At 49.1% G+C, this 16650-nt stretch overlaps 1 protein-coding gene across 1 annotated transcript in view; it reads right to left on the bottom strand.

Annotated features, from left to right (window-relative positions):
- ADAMTS7 (ADAM metallopeptidase with thrombospondin type 1 motif 7) overlaps positions 1–16650 on the bottom strand; it is a 59460-nt gene that overhangs the window by 21688 nt on the left and 21122 nt on the right. Inside the window, exons 14-19 of the mRNA XM_081840705.1 lie at positions 15976–16096; positions 14662–14906; positions 11492–11633; positions 3514–3640; positions 2403–2616; positions 5–782 (exon numbers count right to left, since the gene is read on the bottom strand). Of these exons, the coding sequence (XP_081696831.1) occupies positions 5–782; positions 2403–2616; positions 3514–3640; positions 11492–11633; positions 14662–14906; positions 15976–16096 (1627 nt within the window). The remainder of the gene's footprint in view (positions 1–4; positions 783–2402; positions 2617–3513; positions 3641–11491; positions 11634–14661; positions 14907–15975; positions 16097–16650) is intronic.

Genomic DNA, 16650 nt, shown 5'->3' with positions numbered 1-16650 from the left:
CAACGTGTGGTGTCTTCTTGGGCATGATTGACAGATACATGGGTATTGGTGCCAGAAGGGAAATCCGTTGTAGCTGCAGAAGTGGAAGAAGGAAGATCTCCCCAAATGGCTGGTGGGTTCTCCTTCACATTAACTGCCATGGAGGAGGTTGGAGAGACAGCAATGGCTGTACCCAAAGAACCATGCCAAATGACAGCAGTGCTATGCTCTTGAAACCCACTGGTTACCCCTTTGCTATTCTGCCCAACAGCTGGAGATGTTGGGCTTCCATGGTCCATCTCTGGCTTTACAGTAGGGAGAGAATCGGGAGCCATTTCTTGAGGGTCCTCTTTCACGTCGCTGACCTTCTTCACCCCAACATCCGGCAACAAGTTCTCCTTCCCGCCACCCTTGGTGTCAGCTGGGTCGTAAGACAGGTCTTCATGGAAGTTGATAAAATTGTAATCGTAGTAAAAATCATCCACAAACACGTTTCCCTTTTTGTTGTTGCCGGGTGAAAAGTCTTCTTCCCTTATGGCATTGAGGTCTTCAGATTTGGGCGACAAAGGGCTGAATCGAGGGATGGGGTGGCTTGGGATGAAATTGATCTCATTGTACAGCTCCCGGCTCGAGGAACCAGAACCTGACCAGTCTGGGAAGATGCTCTCGATCTTGTTCCAGCAGGGCAGCAACGAACAGGCAATTTCGGAGGCTGGTCTTTGCCCTGGATCACAGCTGGCTCTGGTATTATTGGGGCAGTACACCAGGCGATGTTGTATCCCACTTCCACATGTGACCGAACACTGTATGGGAAAGGGGAGAGAAAATAAGGAGTGTGAGAGACATTAATGGCCAACACAGTGCTGGCAGTTTCTCTATGCTATGATCCTCCAAGAGAGATAGTGTGATATAGTGGTTAGAGCAGTTGATCCCAAAGTGGGTGGTAGAACACCCTGAGGGGCAATGGGATTACCTAGGTTGGGGTGCTAGGAAGCATTGGCAAGTGGGAACAGGAAGTGTAAATGATTATCAGATTTCAAAAAGTTGGTATCAATGGTTTGTCCATCAATTTTGTTGTAGTAATTAAACTAAATACTTATAATTGATTTTATGTATGTATGTATGTGTATATATAATCTATATATAATCTATATAACTATATCTATATCATCTATATCTATATCTATCTATATATCTATATGCAATTAGTTGTAACTACTTTGAATTTGATTGTGTTACAGTCTTCCTTAGTGGGTCATGCAAACCACTATTCTGATAATGCCTTTTATAGGGTAGGGAACACTGGGAAAGGGTTTATAAAACCAAGGAATTGGTAGCCCTCAAAAGTTTGGGAACCACCGGTTGGAGTCTCAGACTAGGACCTGGAAGACCTCTTGGCCTAACGTACCTCACAGGTTTGTTGTGGGGATTATAGAAGGTGGGAAGAGAACCATGTATTCCCCACCTTGCGCTCCTTGGAGACACAGGTGGTGGAATATAAGTGCAGTAAATAAACAAACCTGGTACCCCAGTTGTAGTCCAAAATTTCTGGAGGGCACCAGGTTGGAGAAGGCTGATCCATGCAAAAAAGGGCCAGAAATCATTATAATCCAAGGTCATTTGCTCTTTCCACTACAGAAGCTCAATCTAAACCCAGCCATCGTTCTTCAGTTTCAGGTCATCTTTGTTTCCTGATGAAGCTTGGCTTGCATGGAAAAACCCAGACAGCTGGGGGGCTGGCGGGTGACCCTGGAGGGGGCTGGCACCCAGTGACTTCATAGGTCATCTCTATTTGGGGTTCCCATCAAGTACCACCCTTCATCCCAGCAAGATTCCTAGCTGAGGGGGGAAAGAGCGAGTGGGGATTTGCTAACAGGGAGAAACAAAGCACAAGAAGGATGTTTGTTGCGGCTGAGCAGATAAGAGGTCTTCTGACCTTTCTCCAGAGCTGCAGCAACCCACATACCGAAAATAGTTTCATGCCACAAGGGCATGTGACTCACTGCCAGCCACATTAAAAGCGGAGTCTTTCTGCATGGACCCTGGGAGGGAAAACCCGGATTGCCCAAGGCCAAGGATGTTGGGCAGCCTCCTCTGTCCTCTCCCAAGGACCTAGCGAGATCTCTGTTGGGGCTTGCTCTCAAGTGTATTTGGATTGCAAAGTACAGTGTTGGCCTTTGCCAAATTTGCCAAATTTGCTGTTATTTATGCAATGGAGAACCCTCCAGTTCCTGTCTGGAGGAAGGTAGGAAGGTAGCTGCTTTCTAATGAATCAGATCATGGGGTCCATCTAGCTCAATAACTGATTTGACAGCTGCCCTTCAGGATTTTAGACAGGGGCCATTTCCAGCCCTACCTGGAGATGCCCTTGTGGATTGAACCAAGACTTGCAGCAAGGGTTTTTGCGCTCGGATTCTCCTCACCTTGGACCAATTGCCAGCCAGCCACCGAGCCGGGCAGAGGACCTCTCGGTTGCAGGGGGCCGTGGCATCCGGCTTGGAGAGATGTTGGCACTTGCTGGCTTGCAGAGCCCGCTGCTCATCCAGCGCCACACTCTGGATGCAGAGGACGGTCCTCTTCGTCAGCCCAGTGTCCCCACAAGTGGCAGAACACGCCTGCCACTCGCCAGCCCACCATCTGGAAGGGAGCAAGCAGGATAGATAGATAACTTATTGTGGTCGAAGACCAGCTTATAAAACACACTTGGGGGTACAGTCACAGAGGTAAAACCGACAATTAAAACGATGTACAGCAATAAATTTAAAAACAATGTACAGCAATAAACTATCCCAGGGAGTTGACCCAGAGTCACCCATGGAATCGAGTTTGGGGATTTTCATGACGGACTATTTTGAGTTGGGAGATGGTCTGCGCCTACAGATCTGTACACAGAATCTGGCGACCATCCAGGTCATCTTCTGACCTTTGCCTAACAGGAAAAGGTCAAATTTTTGCTTTTGTGGAAGGTTGGCGAGCCTCACCAGTAGGGGATCAATGGTCTTACTACGTGCCTCTTCATAGAAGGGACATCTAAAGAACATGTATGTGTTCTGGGCTTCCTATCTCTCCCAATGGACAGGTGCAAAGTCTCTGAGCATACGGGACTTTTCTAAAGGTTTCTTCCAGGACCGGCGAGGGAAGAGCCGAGCTTCTGGTGAGTGTAAAGGCCCTTCTTGCATTTCTAGATACAAGAAAGAAGAGATATGTTGCCGGTGCGGCTATCTCTCTCTCGATTTCTCCAATTTTATAGTCAGGGCACCTTGCAGAGTCCTGCTGTCTCTCGGTGTCTAATAAGGAGTTCAAGGGTTAGGCTAGGGAAAGAGCAATTAGACGTCCAACTTTGGGAGCATGACCATTGCAAGGGTTTGGAATAGATGACTCATTGGATCTCTTCCAACTCTACAATTCTGTGATTCTAAGAGGCTCCTTTCACAGTTATTGGGGAACAGGGTGCTTGGCTCGATGGGCCATTGACCTGATCCAACACGCTCTCCTTATGTTCTTGTGGTTTAGACGCAGAGGAGTTGAGCTGACCTGGCGGGACACGGCTCCTCGCTGCAACTCTTCTGCTTGTCGTCTGGCCGGCTAAGGACGTTGCAGTAGTGCTCTTCCACCATCCCAGCCACTTTCTCCATGCAGTGCACAATCTGCCGCTGGACCCCTGAGGAGAGAAGGAGGTGGGTATTAGGCACGCCCCGTGCGCACAGTGGTACATGCTGGCAGGCCAAGAACCAAGGATCAGTGGGGTGTAGTGGTTAGAGTACTGGACCAGGACCTGGCAGACCAGGGTTCAAATCCCCACTTGGTCACGGCACTCACTGGGTGACCTTGGGCCAGCCACTCCCTCTCAGCCTAGCCTACCTCACAGGGTTGTTGCGAGGATAAAATGGGGAGGCAGAGAACTATGTATGCAACGTTGCAGGTCCAGTCCCCGTAATGGACAGCTGCATATTCTTGCATTGCAGGGGGTTGGACTAGATGATCCTCAGGATCCCTTCCAACTCTATGATTCTATGATTAAGCTATAAAACTCTTGGCATGTGCTCCCCCACTTGAAGGTTGCTCATGAGGAATAGAGGATCTTGGATTGAAACAGCTGCACGCCAACAGACAGCAGTGGCCCTCCAGGGTTTCAGGAGGGGCCATTCCTCAGCCCTACCGAGAGATCCAATCTGGGACGTTTTGCATGCAGGGCTGATGGTACAGCCACTTCCTGGCTGGCTGTTATAGAGTCCCACCACCACACACAATTGCTGCGTTGGGCAGCCAGCTGTAGCAAGGACCTTTTGGGAGCAGCGCAGGGGTTAATGATTGCAGAAGACGCTGCAGGTCTCTAAGCCCTGCACCTGTGAGCAGCTGTTACTAACAATACCCCCCCCCAGCCCTGCAAGGTTAGGGAGGGGAAGCAGCAGGAGGCAGCCTAGAGAACTTGGAATGTTGTAATTAAGTCACCACGGAACACCGGAGCACCGTTGGGGGGGCTGAGGTCAGCAAAGTTCAGGTTGAAAACGGAGCATGCCAAGACACACACACACACACACACACACACACACACACACACACACAGAGTGCATGGATGACCAGCTAACAAACAAGGACCCTCTTTGTCTGCCCCCTTCTTTGTTAGGGCCTCTGCACCAGCAGCTCCTGCATCCAACTCCCTATCTTTAAGCTATTCTAAGGTGGGGTGGGGCTGTGGTCTCAAAACCAGGCATAAAAGCGCTTCACCGTGCAGTACAAAGAAAACCCATTCCCTCAACCAGAACCCTCAAAAGCAGCAGACTTAAATAATGCCCAAACCTCTCCATTTCAGAGGTTGATTTGTCCGCTTGTGACCTTGAGCCCAGAGCCGTTAACAAGAAAGAAATCTAAACTGTTGGTCCTGGCCTTAAGTTTATTTTAAAAACAAAAGCTGCAATTTATTCCTCTGTGTTTTTGTTTTGATGGCAATGCCTTCTTGCAATAATTGGTGCAACTGGTAATGGGACTCCCGCGGAGTCGGTTTTCTGCTGGGCGGACTCAGGGCCCTCCTCCACGTACAATGCCGCAGATTGTCTGCGGGAACAATAGCCCTTTTCTGCCAGGAACAGTAGTGCCAATCTGAAGAGAGCTCTTGCAATTGGATGCATGGAACTCCACAGGGCTGGGAAAGAATCCTGGAAACTGATCTCCTGCCACGTGGGGTGAGCTGCAAGCCAAGACTCCGCAATGAGGAGCGCCAGGCGGGAGAGCCAACAACCGACCTCAGAAATCAATCCTAGCAGCGGGAGAGGCCCACGGTAATCCCACGGGAGAGAAACCTTTTCCTGAGGATTTATTTGATTTGGTGTGTCTATGTTCCAACAGTACAGTTCCATTGTCACCTCCCTCTTTCTTTTGCAGAGCTCAAAGGAGCGTGCAGAATTTGACCTCACCCTGTAAGCTCAGATAGGCTAAGGATGCTACCAGACTGTCTTGTGTTTTCCGGCCGGTACAGTAGTACCTCAGGTTAAAAACTTAATTCGTTCCAGAGGTCCGTTCTTAACCTGAAGCACCACTTTAGCTAATGGGGCCTCCCGTTGCCGCCGCGCCACCGGAGCACGATTGCTGTTCTCATCCTGAAGCAAAGTTCTTAACCCGAGGTACTATTTCTGGATTAGCGGAGTCTGTAACCTGAAGCGTCTGTAACCCGAGGTACCACTGTATTCAAGCACGTATCAGAAAAGTTCATGCAATTAAAGTGGATCCAAGTGTGCTCTGTCACCCACATCACAAAAAACCCCACTTTCTAAAAATAAACAAAATACCAGGATATGGATTTCAAACCGATTTGGGATGATATATCGATAGATCACCCAGCCCTACTTAGAATAATAAAATTGTCGAGTTGGAAGAGGCCCTAAGGATTAACTATTTCAACCCCCTGCACTTCAGGAATATGCAGTTGCCCCATACAGGGATCAAACCTGCAACCTTGCCATTATCAGCACCATGCTCTAACCAACTGAGCTACTCAGGCTCTAGCTCTGGCTTCCTGGAATACCCTCTGCTCTGTTGCAATATAAGCATCAAGATTCAGGCAGAAGGTGTCCAAAGTTGAATTATGATCATGGCTCTTTCCTGCCTCCCCTTCCTTCTGTGCTGCCACACCATTCCTTCTTCCAGGAGAAAGAGAGGCGTCTGCCCACCGCCCTCCCAGATGGCACTAGGGCTATTTCCAGACCTCTGGAGCTATTTTAGCACAACTGTTTGGACAAAACAGGCTGTTTGCTGCCCGCTAACCTTGGCGGCTTTAGATAGGAAGCATCTGGGAGATGGCTCAGTGAAGGCTGCCTGCTTCCATTCAGGGCCCCTTGGTCAGCAGCGGCACCTATGAGCAGGCCGTCTGCTGAGGACTGGCCTCAGCTTCTGCACATCAGCAACAGCTGAGAGGTCAAAACACAAAACAGCTGCAAAAGCCTCTCCCTGCAGAAGCCAAAAGCAGGAGCGTCAGGAGCTCTTTGCATGGAACTGCTACAACTGATGGAGCCTTCATGGAGGAGAGGGCAATCGATGGCTACTAGCCACAATGGCTATGCTCTGCCTCCAAACTAGCTTTGCGAGAAAAGACTTCTGGGCTGCTTCCAGACTGTCATTATTTTGTGGGGGTAGGGGCATTTCAACTGAATCACCAGCCAATTCAGGTTGCATAATTAAACTGGATTTGGCATTTTTGCAGGACAAACCCACTTCTCTAACCCTAAACCTAAGGGGGGGACTGGACAGTTTGCAGTAAGGAAAGGGGTGTGAAAGTGCAACAGAAATTGTGGGGCGTCATTTGCTTGAGGCGACATCATTTCATCTCCCTGCAAACAAATCAGAATGAACACTCAATAAACAGTTGATGTTGTTTACCCCACCCTGTCACTTGCAACAATCTGCCTCTTGCTCCTGTTGTGGGCTCCTTTTCTACGAGACACAGAACATCCCTTGCCTTGTCCTTTCTCCTCCTCATCACCAGCTGACCCTTTGCTCCAGTCTCTGACCTTGCAAAGGTCTCTCTCTCTCTCCCACCCCACCTCTCTCTCTCTCTGTGTGTGTGTGTGTTTCCCTCTCTCTCTCCCTCATCCTTTCCCAGCTGGCTGAAGCACACAGACACTTCCCTGGGAGCAAGGAGGAGGCACGTGGGCCAGGGGTTGCCGTAGCTCAGTGGGGCTGGATGCTGGAGCTGCTCCTGGCATGCAGGCTGGACAGTCCCCACGGGGACCGGTCACAAGCCAGGATCTGATGTGCTTCTGGCAGCCTCAGTTTCTGGCAGGAAACCCAGAAGGCACTTGGCTGGCAGACTTCCTCTCCCAACCCAGCAAATGAAGAAATCACCCGAGAGCTCCCTGCCTCCCTCAGTCCACGATTATGTCACCCTTCTTCTGCTCCCTGATTGCCTATCTGCCCCTTCTCCTTTCCAGGACCCAGAACCTGCTTAAAGGTTCCCTTTCATAGTCTGGCGATAACAATTCATAAGGCCAACAGGCCACAAACGATATGAGCGGCTGGCGTCAATGTTTGCAGCACAGCAAGCACACCAGAGGCTTTGGGTGTGTGGGGGAGATCCTGGCTGGGACCCCTGATTGAAGTCTGCTGGCAGCAGACAAATCAACAGCCAATCAGATTCAGGGAAGTTCACCCTGCCAATCAAGCCTAGAGGAAAATCCACTTTCACAAGCCCAAATGCAGCCATATGTTTTGTTAAGGGTGCTGGGAACTGTAGCCCTAGAAGCACAGGAGCTCAGGAAGCTGCCTTATACTGATAACAGAACTGTAGAGTTGGAAGGGACTTCCAAGCATCATCTAGTCCAGGGGTAGTCAACCTTTTTATACCTACCGCCCACTAATGCATCTTTCTTGATGGTAAAATTTCCTTACCGCCCACCAGCACTTGATGGAAGAAGGATTCAGCTTGTGCTGCAGAACCCCCTACCACCCACCCAGAATCCTGAAACACCCACTAGTGGGCGGTAGGGACCAGGTTGACAACCTCTGGTCTAGTCCAACCCCATGCAATTCAGGAATCTAGCCATCTGGATGAGAGTCCACCACTTTCTGAGGGAGTCCATTCCACTGTCAAACAGCTCTTACCATCTAGCTCACTTCTGCACCAACTAGCAGCAGTTTTCCAGAGTTTCAGGCACTAATCTCTCCCAGCCCTATCTGGAGATGTCAGAGATTGAGCCTCGGTCCTTCTGCATGCAAGGCAGTTGCTCTGCCACTGAGCAGTGTCCCTTCCCCTGTTTGTAGCTCTGTGAGGGGTAAACTGCCGTCCCCAGGATTCTTTGGGGCAAACCATGTGTATGGTGTATGTGTTTATGCAGCCAAATACAAATACATCACAAGGAACTCTCACACACAAACACACACAAACCACCACCCCAAGTGCTGCTCTGGGCCTTGTCAAGGTGGTGTGACAGGATCTGACAGAAAATCTGGAGCGTCGGCGCTGCAGAGGAGTCCTGGAAGATGATCTGGTTTCAGTAAAAGGGACAGAGATGCCAAGAAAGAAAGAAAGAAAGAAAGAACGAAAAGAAAGAAGAAAGAAAGAAAGAAAGAAAGAAAGAAAGAAAGAAAGAACTTTGGCAAGTGTAGCTGTGTGTCAGGCCCCAGTGAGCTGGGAGAGCTGAAAGAAGAGAATCTGTTTCCTCCCAGGTGACATAATCTGCCCCCTCTGAAGACATCCAATTTGCTGCCTCTGAAGCTCAGGTTTCTGGGCTTTTGTGGAGCTGTGAAACCCATCTGCACAGGGCCTTCCAGGCAGCTGTGATCCATTACACAGAATTTCTCAGCAACAGACTGGAGGTGGGGTAGCAGGGTGAGGGATGGGGAGAATGCCTCCCCAATAAATGTTTTGCCCGTAGGAGTCAAACATGCAGTAATGAGCACTGAGTTGGAAGGATCCGGCCCTGCCTTCACTGCAGTGCGTCCCTTCAAACCATGGAGCTGATGTTTTGCCACTTCTAGGACTTGTAGAAGCATGTGTGGCAGGTTTGTAATCTATGGAGGAGGGCTATCAATGGCTACTAGCCATCATGACTTGTGCTCGAATCCTGCTTGCAGGTTTCCCACAGGCATTTGGTTGGCCACTGTGAGAGAAGGATGCCGGACTAGATGGGATGCTGATCCAGGCTGTTCTTTTGTTCTTATGGCCAAGTGCCATTGTGAAAGTTTACCTGGAAAATGCTGCCTTCTGAACAACACTGGGAAATAGGGATATATGCATTTGCTTCAGAAGAACCTCATTCTCACCCCAAACCCCTCATGTCTGGATTAATCAAACTGGAATAGTTATGAAATGGCTGATTTCGAATGCCGAGCCTTCCTATAACAATCCCATCCACATATTGAGAAAACCAATGCAAACTTTAATCTTTTTTAAATCTATTGTTATTTAAACTTTTTAAAAGCTTTAAATTGTTGTCGTTAATTTTTCTTAGTGATAGTAAACCACTTTGAGGTTTGTTGTAGCTTTACAATCAAGCAGTGTATAAATATTATGAAATAAATAAATTAAAAACCCCTTCCTTCTCCTTATTGCAAAAGGTCTGATCTTTGGGGGAATTGGGTGAGTTGCACAAGACCTCCCAAACCAACTGTAGTTGCACAACCTGAATTAGCCGCGACTAAATCTCAACCCAAAATGTTGGTCATTTGGAAGCACCCTAAGGAGAGAGTGAAGAAGCATCCTTAACTGGCCTGTACACTTGGTCCCCTCATCTCATGCTTCAATAAAACGCAGCTGTAGAGGAGGACTCTTTCCCAGTTACCCCAGTCAACAAGAGGCGGACATCAAAGGACAAGGCAAAGCCTTCTGCTTTTCAAGTTGTCTGTTTCCAAAGAGGCCTTGACCAGCTGGCGGCAAGAGAAAGAAGCACATGCAGCTGCGCAAACAGAAACCCATGTCCTTATGCACCACTGTGCATGTAGTGGCACACACATTTGCAGAGAGTCAAGCATCCTGGACAAAGGGGCACAGGCAGGGTCTAAACACATCCAGGAGTGTTGCCTGTCCGATCGCTTTGATACATTTGCATTGAGAATTTATGCACTCCACAACAGCGGTTTCCTTATCCACAGGCTAGAGTGGGTGGCAGAGGCCTTTGCAAACGCCTTTCCTTGCCGGCGGAATAAATTCTCTTGCCTGCCTACCCTTCCCTCTTGCACTCAGTTAGCCAGCACCTCAAGGCAGGATGCTGCATCCCCCAATTCAGGGCTCTAATTGAAGTGGCCAAACATGAAATACATTTGGTACTTCCTACCCCAGCAGTCTAGACAAGCTGCATCCTCAAGCCAGCACTGCATGCCTCTAAGCAGGGGATTATGGACACCATTAAAGGTAAAGGGACCCCTGACCGTTAGGTCCAGTTGCGGATGACTCTGGGGTTGTGGCGCTCATCTCACTTTACTGGCTGAGGGAGCCGGCGTACAGCTTCCAGGTCATGTGGCCAGCTTGATTAAGCCGCTTCTGGAGAACCAGAGCAGCACACAGAAACACCATTTACCTTCCCGCGGGAGTGGTACCTATTTATCTACTTGCACTTTGACGTGCTTTCGAACTGCTAGGTTGGCAGGAGCAGGGACCGAGCAACGGGAGCTCACCCCGTCACGGGGATTCGAACCGCTGACCTTCTGATCGGCAAGCCTTAGGCTCTGTGGTTTAGACCGCAGTGCCACCTGCGTCCCACGGACACCATTAAGGGATAGCAAAATTTTCTGGCTACTTCATTAGCTAATTATTATTACCATATCCTTCTTACTACAAGGTGGACTGTTGGGGGTTGGGGAGAGGATACGCCCACTGGCCTTTCCTGCCCCACACGAAAGGCCTGATCCTGGGCTCCTAATTCACCACTGTTAGAAGACGGCTACAGAGTAGTGTCATGAGTCCTTCTGCCACCATTCATTCATTCATTCATTTCATTTGTTCAGTGCTCTATTCAAAAAAATGCCTTGAAATCACTTAAAGCATCATAAAATGCAAAACAGCTAAAATCAGTTAAATTAATTATTATTACTATTACTACAAAATATAGCAGACAAATATTTCCTCAAGTGCTCAATCAGCAATACTTTGAGAGAGACAAATCCTGCACACCACTGAAACAAGAGTTCCACAAAAGAGAAGAGAATATTACAAAGTTATGATCTAAAATTAACAACCAGAAGCCTTGGAAAAACAGGAATGTCTTAGCCTGGTAGCAAAAGGCTGACAATTATGATGCCTGACATCTTTTCCTGGGGACAGCATGCCACTGTTGGGGAGCCACCACTGAGAAGGCCTCTCTCTCTCTCTCTCTTTCTGCATCTCCCTCAGATGCGGTCTGAAGAGAAGAGACTCTGGTGATGACTGCAGGGCTCGTGGAAGGTTCACCTGCTTTTCTGGATTTCCCCCAACGCACGAAGTTTCTTGCTCTGGCTCCTAGGCCAGAACGTGACCACCCCCCGCCACTCCTCACCAAACGTTGAACAGTGAGACAAAGGCAAAGAAAGAGGCAGGCATCCTTACCTGTGCCACAGGTGGCTGTGCATTTTGTCCAGGGTCCGTATTGCCAAAAGAATTCGGCTGGCGTGATCTCGTTCTCGTTCTCAGATTCCCTTTGAATGGTGTATTGATAGCGGACTCCTGGGTTCTTCTCCTGGAATAAGAGCTGAGAGGCAAGGAAGAAAATGTTCTTAGGCAGCATCCAGCCAGACGGTATAAAAAGCGTTTAACGAAATGTGGTCCAAGTACCGAGGAAGTGTGATGATGTCCTGCCAAGAGAAAGAGGGCCAGCAGGAAAAGACCTTGAGATGCCTGCAGCAGAGGACCGGCAACTGCAAACTTACTGAAAGTTTAGGAAGTGACCAGTGTTTGGTTTTCAGAGGATCCCAAGGATGTTACCATAGGGGAAGGGCCCCTCCTCAGAGCTAAGGAAAGCAGGATGGATCTGTGGGCTCCTCTTCAGCTTTCCACATGATCTGATTGTACAAAACTCATGCAGTGTTTAGTCCAGTGGTACCCAAAGTGAGAGGGAAACTTCTGCAAACTTCTTTGATTGACTGATTGATTGATTTTACTGTATTTTATTTCCCACCTTTTCCTCAAAGGAACTGAAGGTGGTGTACATGGTTCTCCTCCCCATTTTATCCTCACAACAACCCTGTGAGGTAGGTTCGGCTGAGAGAAGGCACTGACTGGCCCAATGGTCATCTAGGGAGCTTCACGGCCGAGTAGGGATTTGAACCCTGGTCTCCCAGGTTCCAACATGCTAACCACAATAGCTTTTAAGCAAAGAACCAAAGTTATTCTTGGAACACAAAATGAATAACCTGCCAGGGCAGTGGCAAAAAAGACAGGGGTAGCAGGCGTGTACCGAAAGCCCCCCACCCCCAGCCTGGCATGCCTCCGATGCCCCTCAACAAGGTGGTGTGATTTAGGAAGAGGAGAGATCCCTGCCTGCCTGCCTGCCTGGTGGGTCTCAAAGCCAGCTCCTTTGTTTCAGAATTCACAAGCAGCTGGAGGAAGACAAGCAGGGGTCAAAAAAGGAAAAAGAATTCCTTTCCTTGTCAAGCTGGAAGGGGAAGAGAATGTTAAAGTAAACACCTCCCTGCAAGAGGGGAGAGAAAAAGAATTAGCCCTGAGAAATCCATTTAACTCCTAAAGAGCTCTCCTGGGAAGTCTGACGGCTCCAAAGCAAAGGCTTCCCTGGCAGCCAGGAAGACACCCACCAGACTTCCCTGCAGAAAAAAATGGCGATGAACTGTCCATACAGGGAGGGCAGGAGCCTGTACCACTGACAGGAGGGGCCCTATGGTGGTCTCCGCATTCATAGCAGCCTCTGGAAAGGTCGGAGGCCCTTGGTAGTGCCTCTCCTCCAGCCCCCTCGGCAAACCAGGCCAATGAACCAGATGAGGGTGATGGGAGTGACAGTTCAAGACATCTGGAGGGTTCTGAGGAATGCTGCAACAGATTTCAATTTCAGCTGGGCAAGAGAGAGGCCAGGCCCACCCACGGAAGTCAGCAAAGGCTTCCCAGATCAGCAGGAACCTCCCGAATGCCAGATGCTGCCATTTCCAAAGTAACTCGAGAGGAGCGCTTTGCTCAGAACTTCACAGAGCAGCTTTGCAGAACAGAAGCGGCAAGAAGCATGGCTGGCGGGGGCAGGCAAAGCTGTGAAGATGGAGGCTATGAAGCAATAGCCAGTTTATTTACATGCTGCGTTTCCCAGAAATCTGTAGTGCGTGCTCAAAGCAGTTAACAGAAAAGAGACAAACCCAGTTCCTGAAACGACAAAGTCCTCGTTCGCAGGCCATTTTAAACTACAGGGAAACTGAACTATGGTTTTAATTTGAACCCTGGCGGCGCACATGGCGGCAATTGTGGGCGCGTGGCTTCTACCTCCCTCCTGGCGCTAACACGCTGTTGTGAGCCAAGCCATAGTTTGTTCTAGTGCACTCTGCATGTTCATGGATAAACCGCAGTTGAGCTATACAGTGGTACCTCTGGTTGCGAACAGGATCCATTCCAGAGGCCCGTTCGCAACATGAAAAGAGCGCAACCCGCAGCAGCATGTCTGCGCATGTGCGAGTTGCGATTCGCCGCTTCTGTGCATGCGCATGACATCATTTTGCGCTTCTGCGCATGCTCGAGTGGCGAAACCCAGAAGTAACCCTTTCCGGTACTTCCGTGTCGTCGTGGGACGTAACCTGAAAGAACGTAACATGAGGTATGACTATAGCTTAAAATGGCATGGAAGCAAGGCCAAAGAGCCTCGTGGCACCTTAAAGTCTGACAAATCATAGAATTGTAGTCTTAGAAGGGACCCAAGGGTCATCTAGTCCAACCCCTGGCAATGCAGGAATCACAGCTAAAGAATGCCTGACAGGTGGCCATCCAACCTCTCTTTAAAAACCTCCAATGAAGGAGAGGCCAACACCTTCTGAGGGAGTCTGGTACACCGTCAAACAGCTCTCAGCATCAGAAGGTTCTGCCTAATATTGAGTTGGAATCTCCTTCCTTGTAAGTTGAAGCCCTTGGTTTGGTTCCTCCACAGTGGAGCAGCAGTAAACAAGCTTGCTCAATCTTCCATGCGACAGCCCTTCAGATATTCATAGATGGCTATCACATCCCCTCTTCGTCACCTCTCCTTCAATCTAAACATACCCAACTCCCTCCCCTGTTTCTCCTAAGGCTTGGTTTCTAGACCCTTGATCATCTTGGTCACTGTGATTTCTGCATTGCAGGGGGGTCAGACTAGATGACCGTGTGGGTCCCTTTCAACTCTGCACTTCTGTGAGAGCACAAATACCATACTGTTACCTACAAGAGTTTTGGAGTCTATTTCAATCAACTCTTTGTTGGCCGCGAAATAACCTTCCACTCCAGCTTGAGCTGGGAGGGGTTGTTTAAACACAAGCCAGGGATGAGCAGATTCCAGGACACGGAATCACCGAGGGCTGAAAATATGTTTATGACCTCGGCAGCCTCACAGCTGCAGTCGGAGAGTGAAGTCTCAACAAGTGCTGCTTTCCCTCATGCCGAAAAGCAGGGCTTTAGGAAGCTGCACCTGTTGAATTTCTGCTTCCTGTATCTTAATTAAGTCTGCCCAACTCTGCAGCAGTGAGTCCACAACAGTGGCACACTCGACCCAGAACTCACAGGTTTCAAAGCCCAGCACTTGAACCCTCTGCAAGTACCTGAATCCACACTGGCTCCTCCGTGGGGCCCGGAGATGTGAGGTTCTCCCAGTTCCCAGTTCTCTCGTAGGTGAAGGTGGTCCCGGCCACCTTGTAATCACCGTTCCATTGGATGGTCCAGCCGCCATTCAGGAAGTACTTCTCTGGATCTTCGCTTCTCAAGGCCAGGAAATTCTCTGCTTCCGCCACCTCCTCGATTTGGATCTCTCGTGCACCAGCTGGGATGAGGCCAACATCAACATAGCCTGTTCAGGGGAATCAAGCTCCTCGTCAGTTGCAGGTTAACAGGACAAAAAGTACTCCTTTCTGTAAAGGGGAGTCAAAGTCCCCTTTTCTGAATGTCACCAGAGTAGTCCCTTCTTGAATGCCCACACCCTTTCCCAGAATGCCTGTCATTCTACTGTGAAAGGAAATGGCCACTGGGAGACCCAGCGCATGACTTTACCAAGGAATATTTTTTGGTGGAGGGGAGAAAGGAGGAGGGATGTTTCTGAACAGAGCACATGAATAGGACAGAGAAAATCCTCCAACATTTGCCAAAGGAAAGCATGTGATGTGAACACAACACTCATTGGTGGGTAATGGAAAAACCTCAAAGAAGAGAGGGACTTCTGTGAGGTCTAGCCTCCTCCACAAAACATTTTGGATTGCATTTCAAAGCTCCCCCGCTGCCCCAATCCATATTATTTGTACCTTTAGCTTACATCAAGTGCACCTATATATCCTTGTCACAGTGCTTCTAATTCCACAAATGCCAAGTTATCTGGAACTTCTCAAAGATGGAAGGGGACTGAGGAGGGAAATGAGCAAGCTGGATCCAAGAAAGGCCCCATTCAACCCTCCCCACCAACACCCCTCCATCAGTGATGTTGGTAGGTGTTGTGTATTCAGTGCTCTGTGTTTGCTTGAGCTTCATTCTGGACCAAGGATTCTGAGCCCCTGTGTTCTGATTCGATACATGATATCCAATCACAGAACACTTCAGGATTTGGGCCTCTGCCATTGGCCCTTAAACTCTGAGTCATGATTCGCTGATTGGAAGTTTTGACAGCCAATCATGTTTGGAGTGGGAGTGGCCCAGGCCTTCAGAAATGTATATAAGCAGTTGTTTTGCCCTTGTTGTCCAGTTCTGTTAGTTCAATAAAGGTTCTTGCTGTTATTATATAGTATAGGAACCGACCTATACTTCAGTAGGCATCCATTTATGTTCTGATCCATGTTCATTCATTGCAGGCAGTCCCTTTTCCATTTCTATCCTCTGACATCCCACCTTATTCCCAACCGGGCCCCCAAATCTGGCAGAAACATCCTCACCCAGCCCATCACTCTCCTCAAAGGTCTTCTTGACAGTTTCGCAGGTCGACCCGTCTCCACGGCACACGCCGCATCGATCCTCCACAGCATAGGAGTCAATCTCATAGTCACAACCGACGTTCTGAAAGGCATCAGGGACGGGTGATGGGTTAGCCACCTCCAGAGCAACTGAGGGGAACTGTAGTCCAAAAACCTAGGGGCTGCTTGGGTGGGGTTGATTGGATCTTCACACTGGCTGACTTCTGAGGCGAAAATCCAGGCTTGCTCTCTGAAAGTCCAGGGCAAAAGCTCAAGGGCACATGCATTTATTACACAGTCACTGGACTTGCAATGTGCAGGATATACAGTACATGTATAAAGAGATCATAAGTAAATACATAAATTCTAATAGGCTGCAGGGAGGAGGAAAGACAGGCCAGCAGCCATTTTAGACTAGGCTCATGCACTGCCCCAACTCATGAAGAGACCCTCCCCACCCCCAATTTCCTGTTCCTCTCTGAGAAACCGGAAGAGGCAAAGTATGGATTGCTCTACATCCCCATTCACCTGTCATCACTTGGAGGGTTTTGAATCCTTCTCTGGCGCACCAGCCTCTCTGATCACTTAATCCACTGGAGTCAGCGACAGGCTATTTTAAAACTCTCCAGGGGGACCTTCCTTTATCAGGGAGAGAAG

This window comes from Podarcis erhardii (genome assembly GCF_964252035.2).
Source record: "Podarcis erhardii genome assembly, chromosome: 14".
NCBI lineage: Eukaryota > Metazoa > Chordata > Lepidosauria > Squamata > Lacertidae > Podarcis > Podarcis erhardii.
This window is presented reverse-complemented; position numbering and strand designations above follow the sequence as displayed.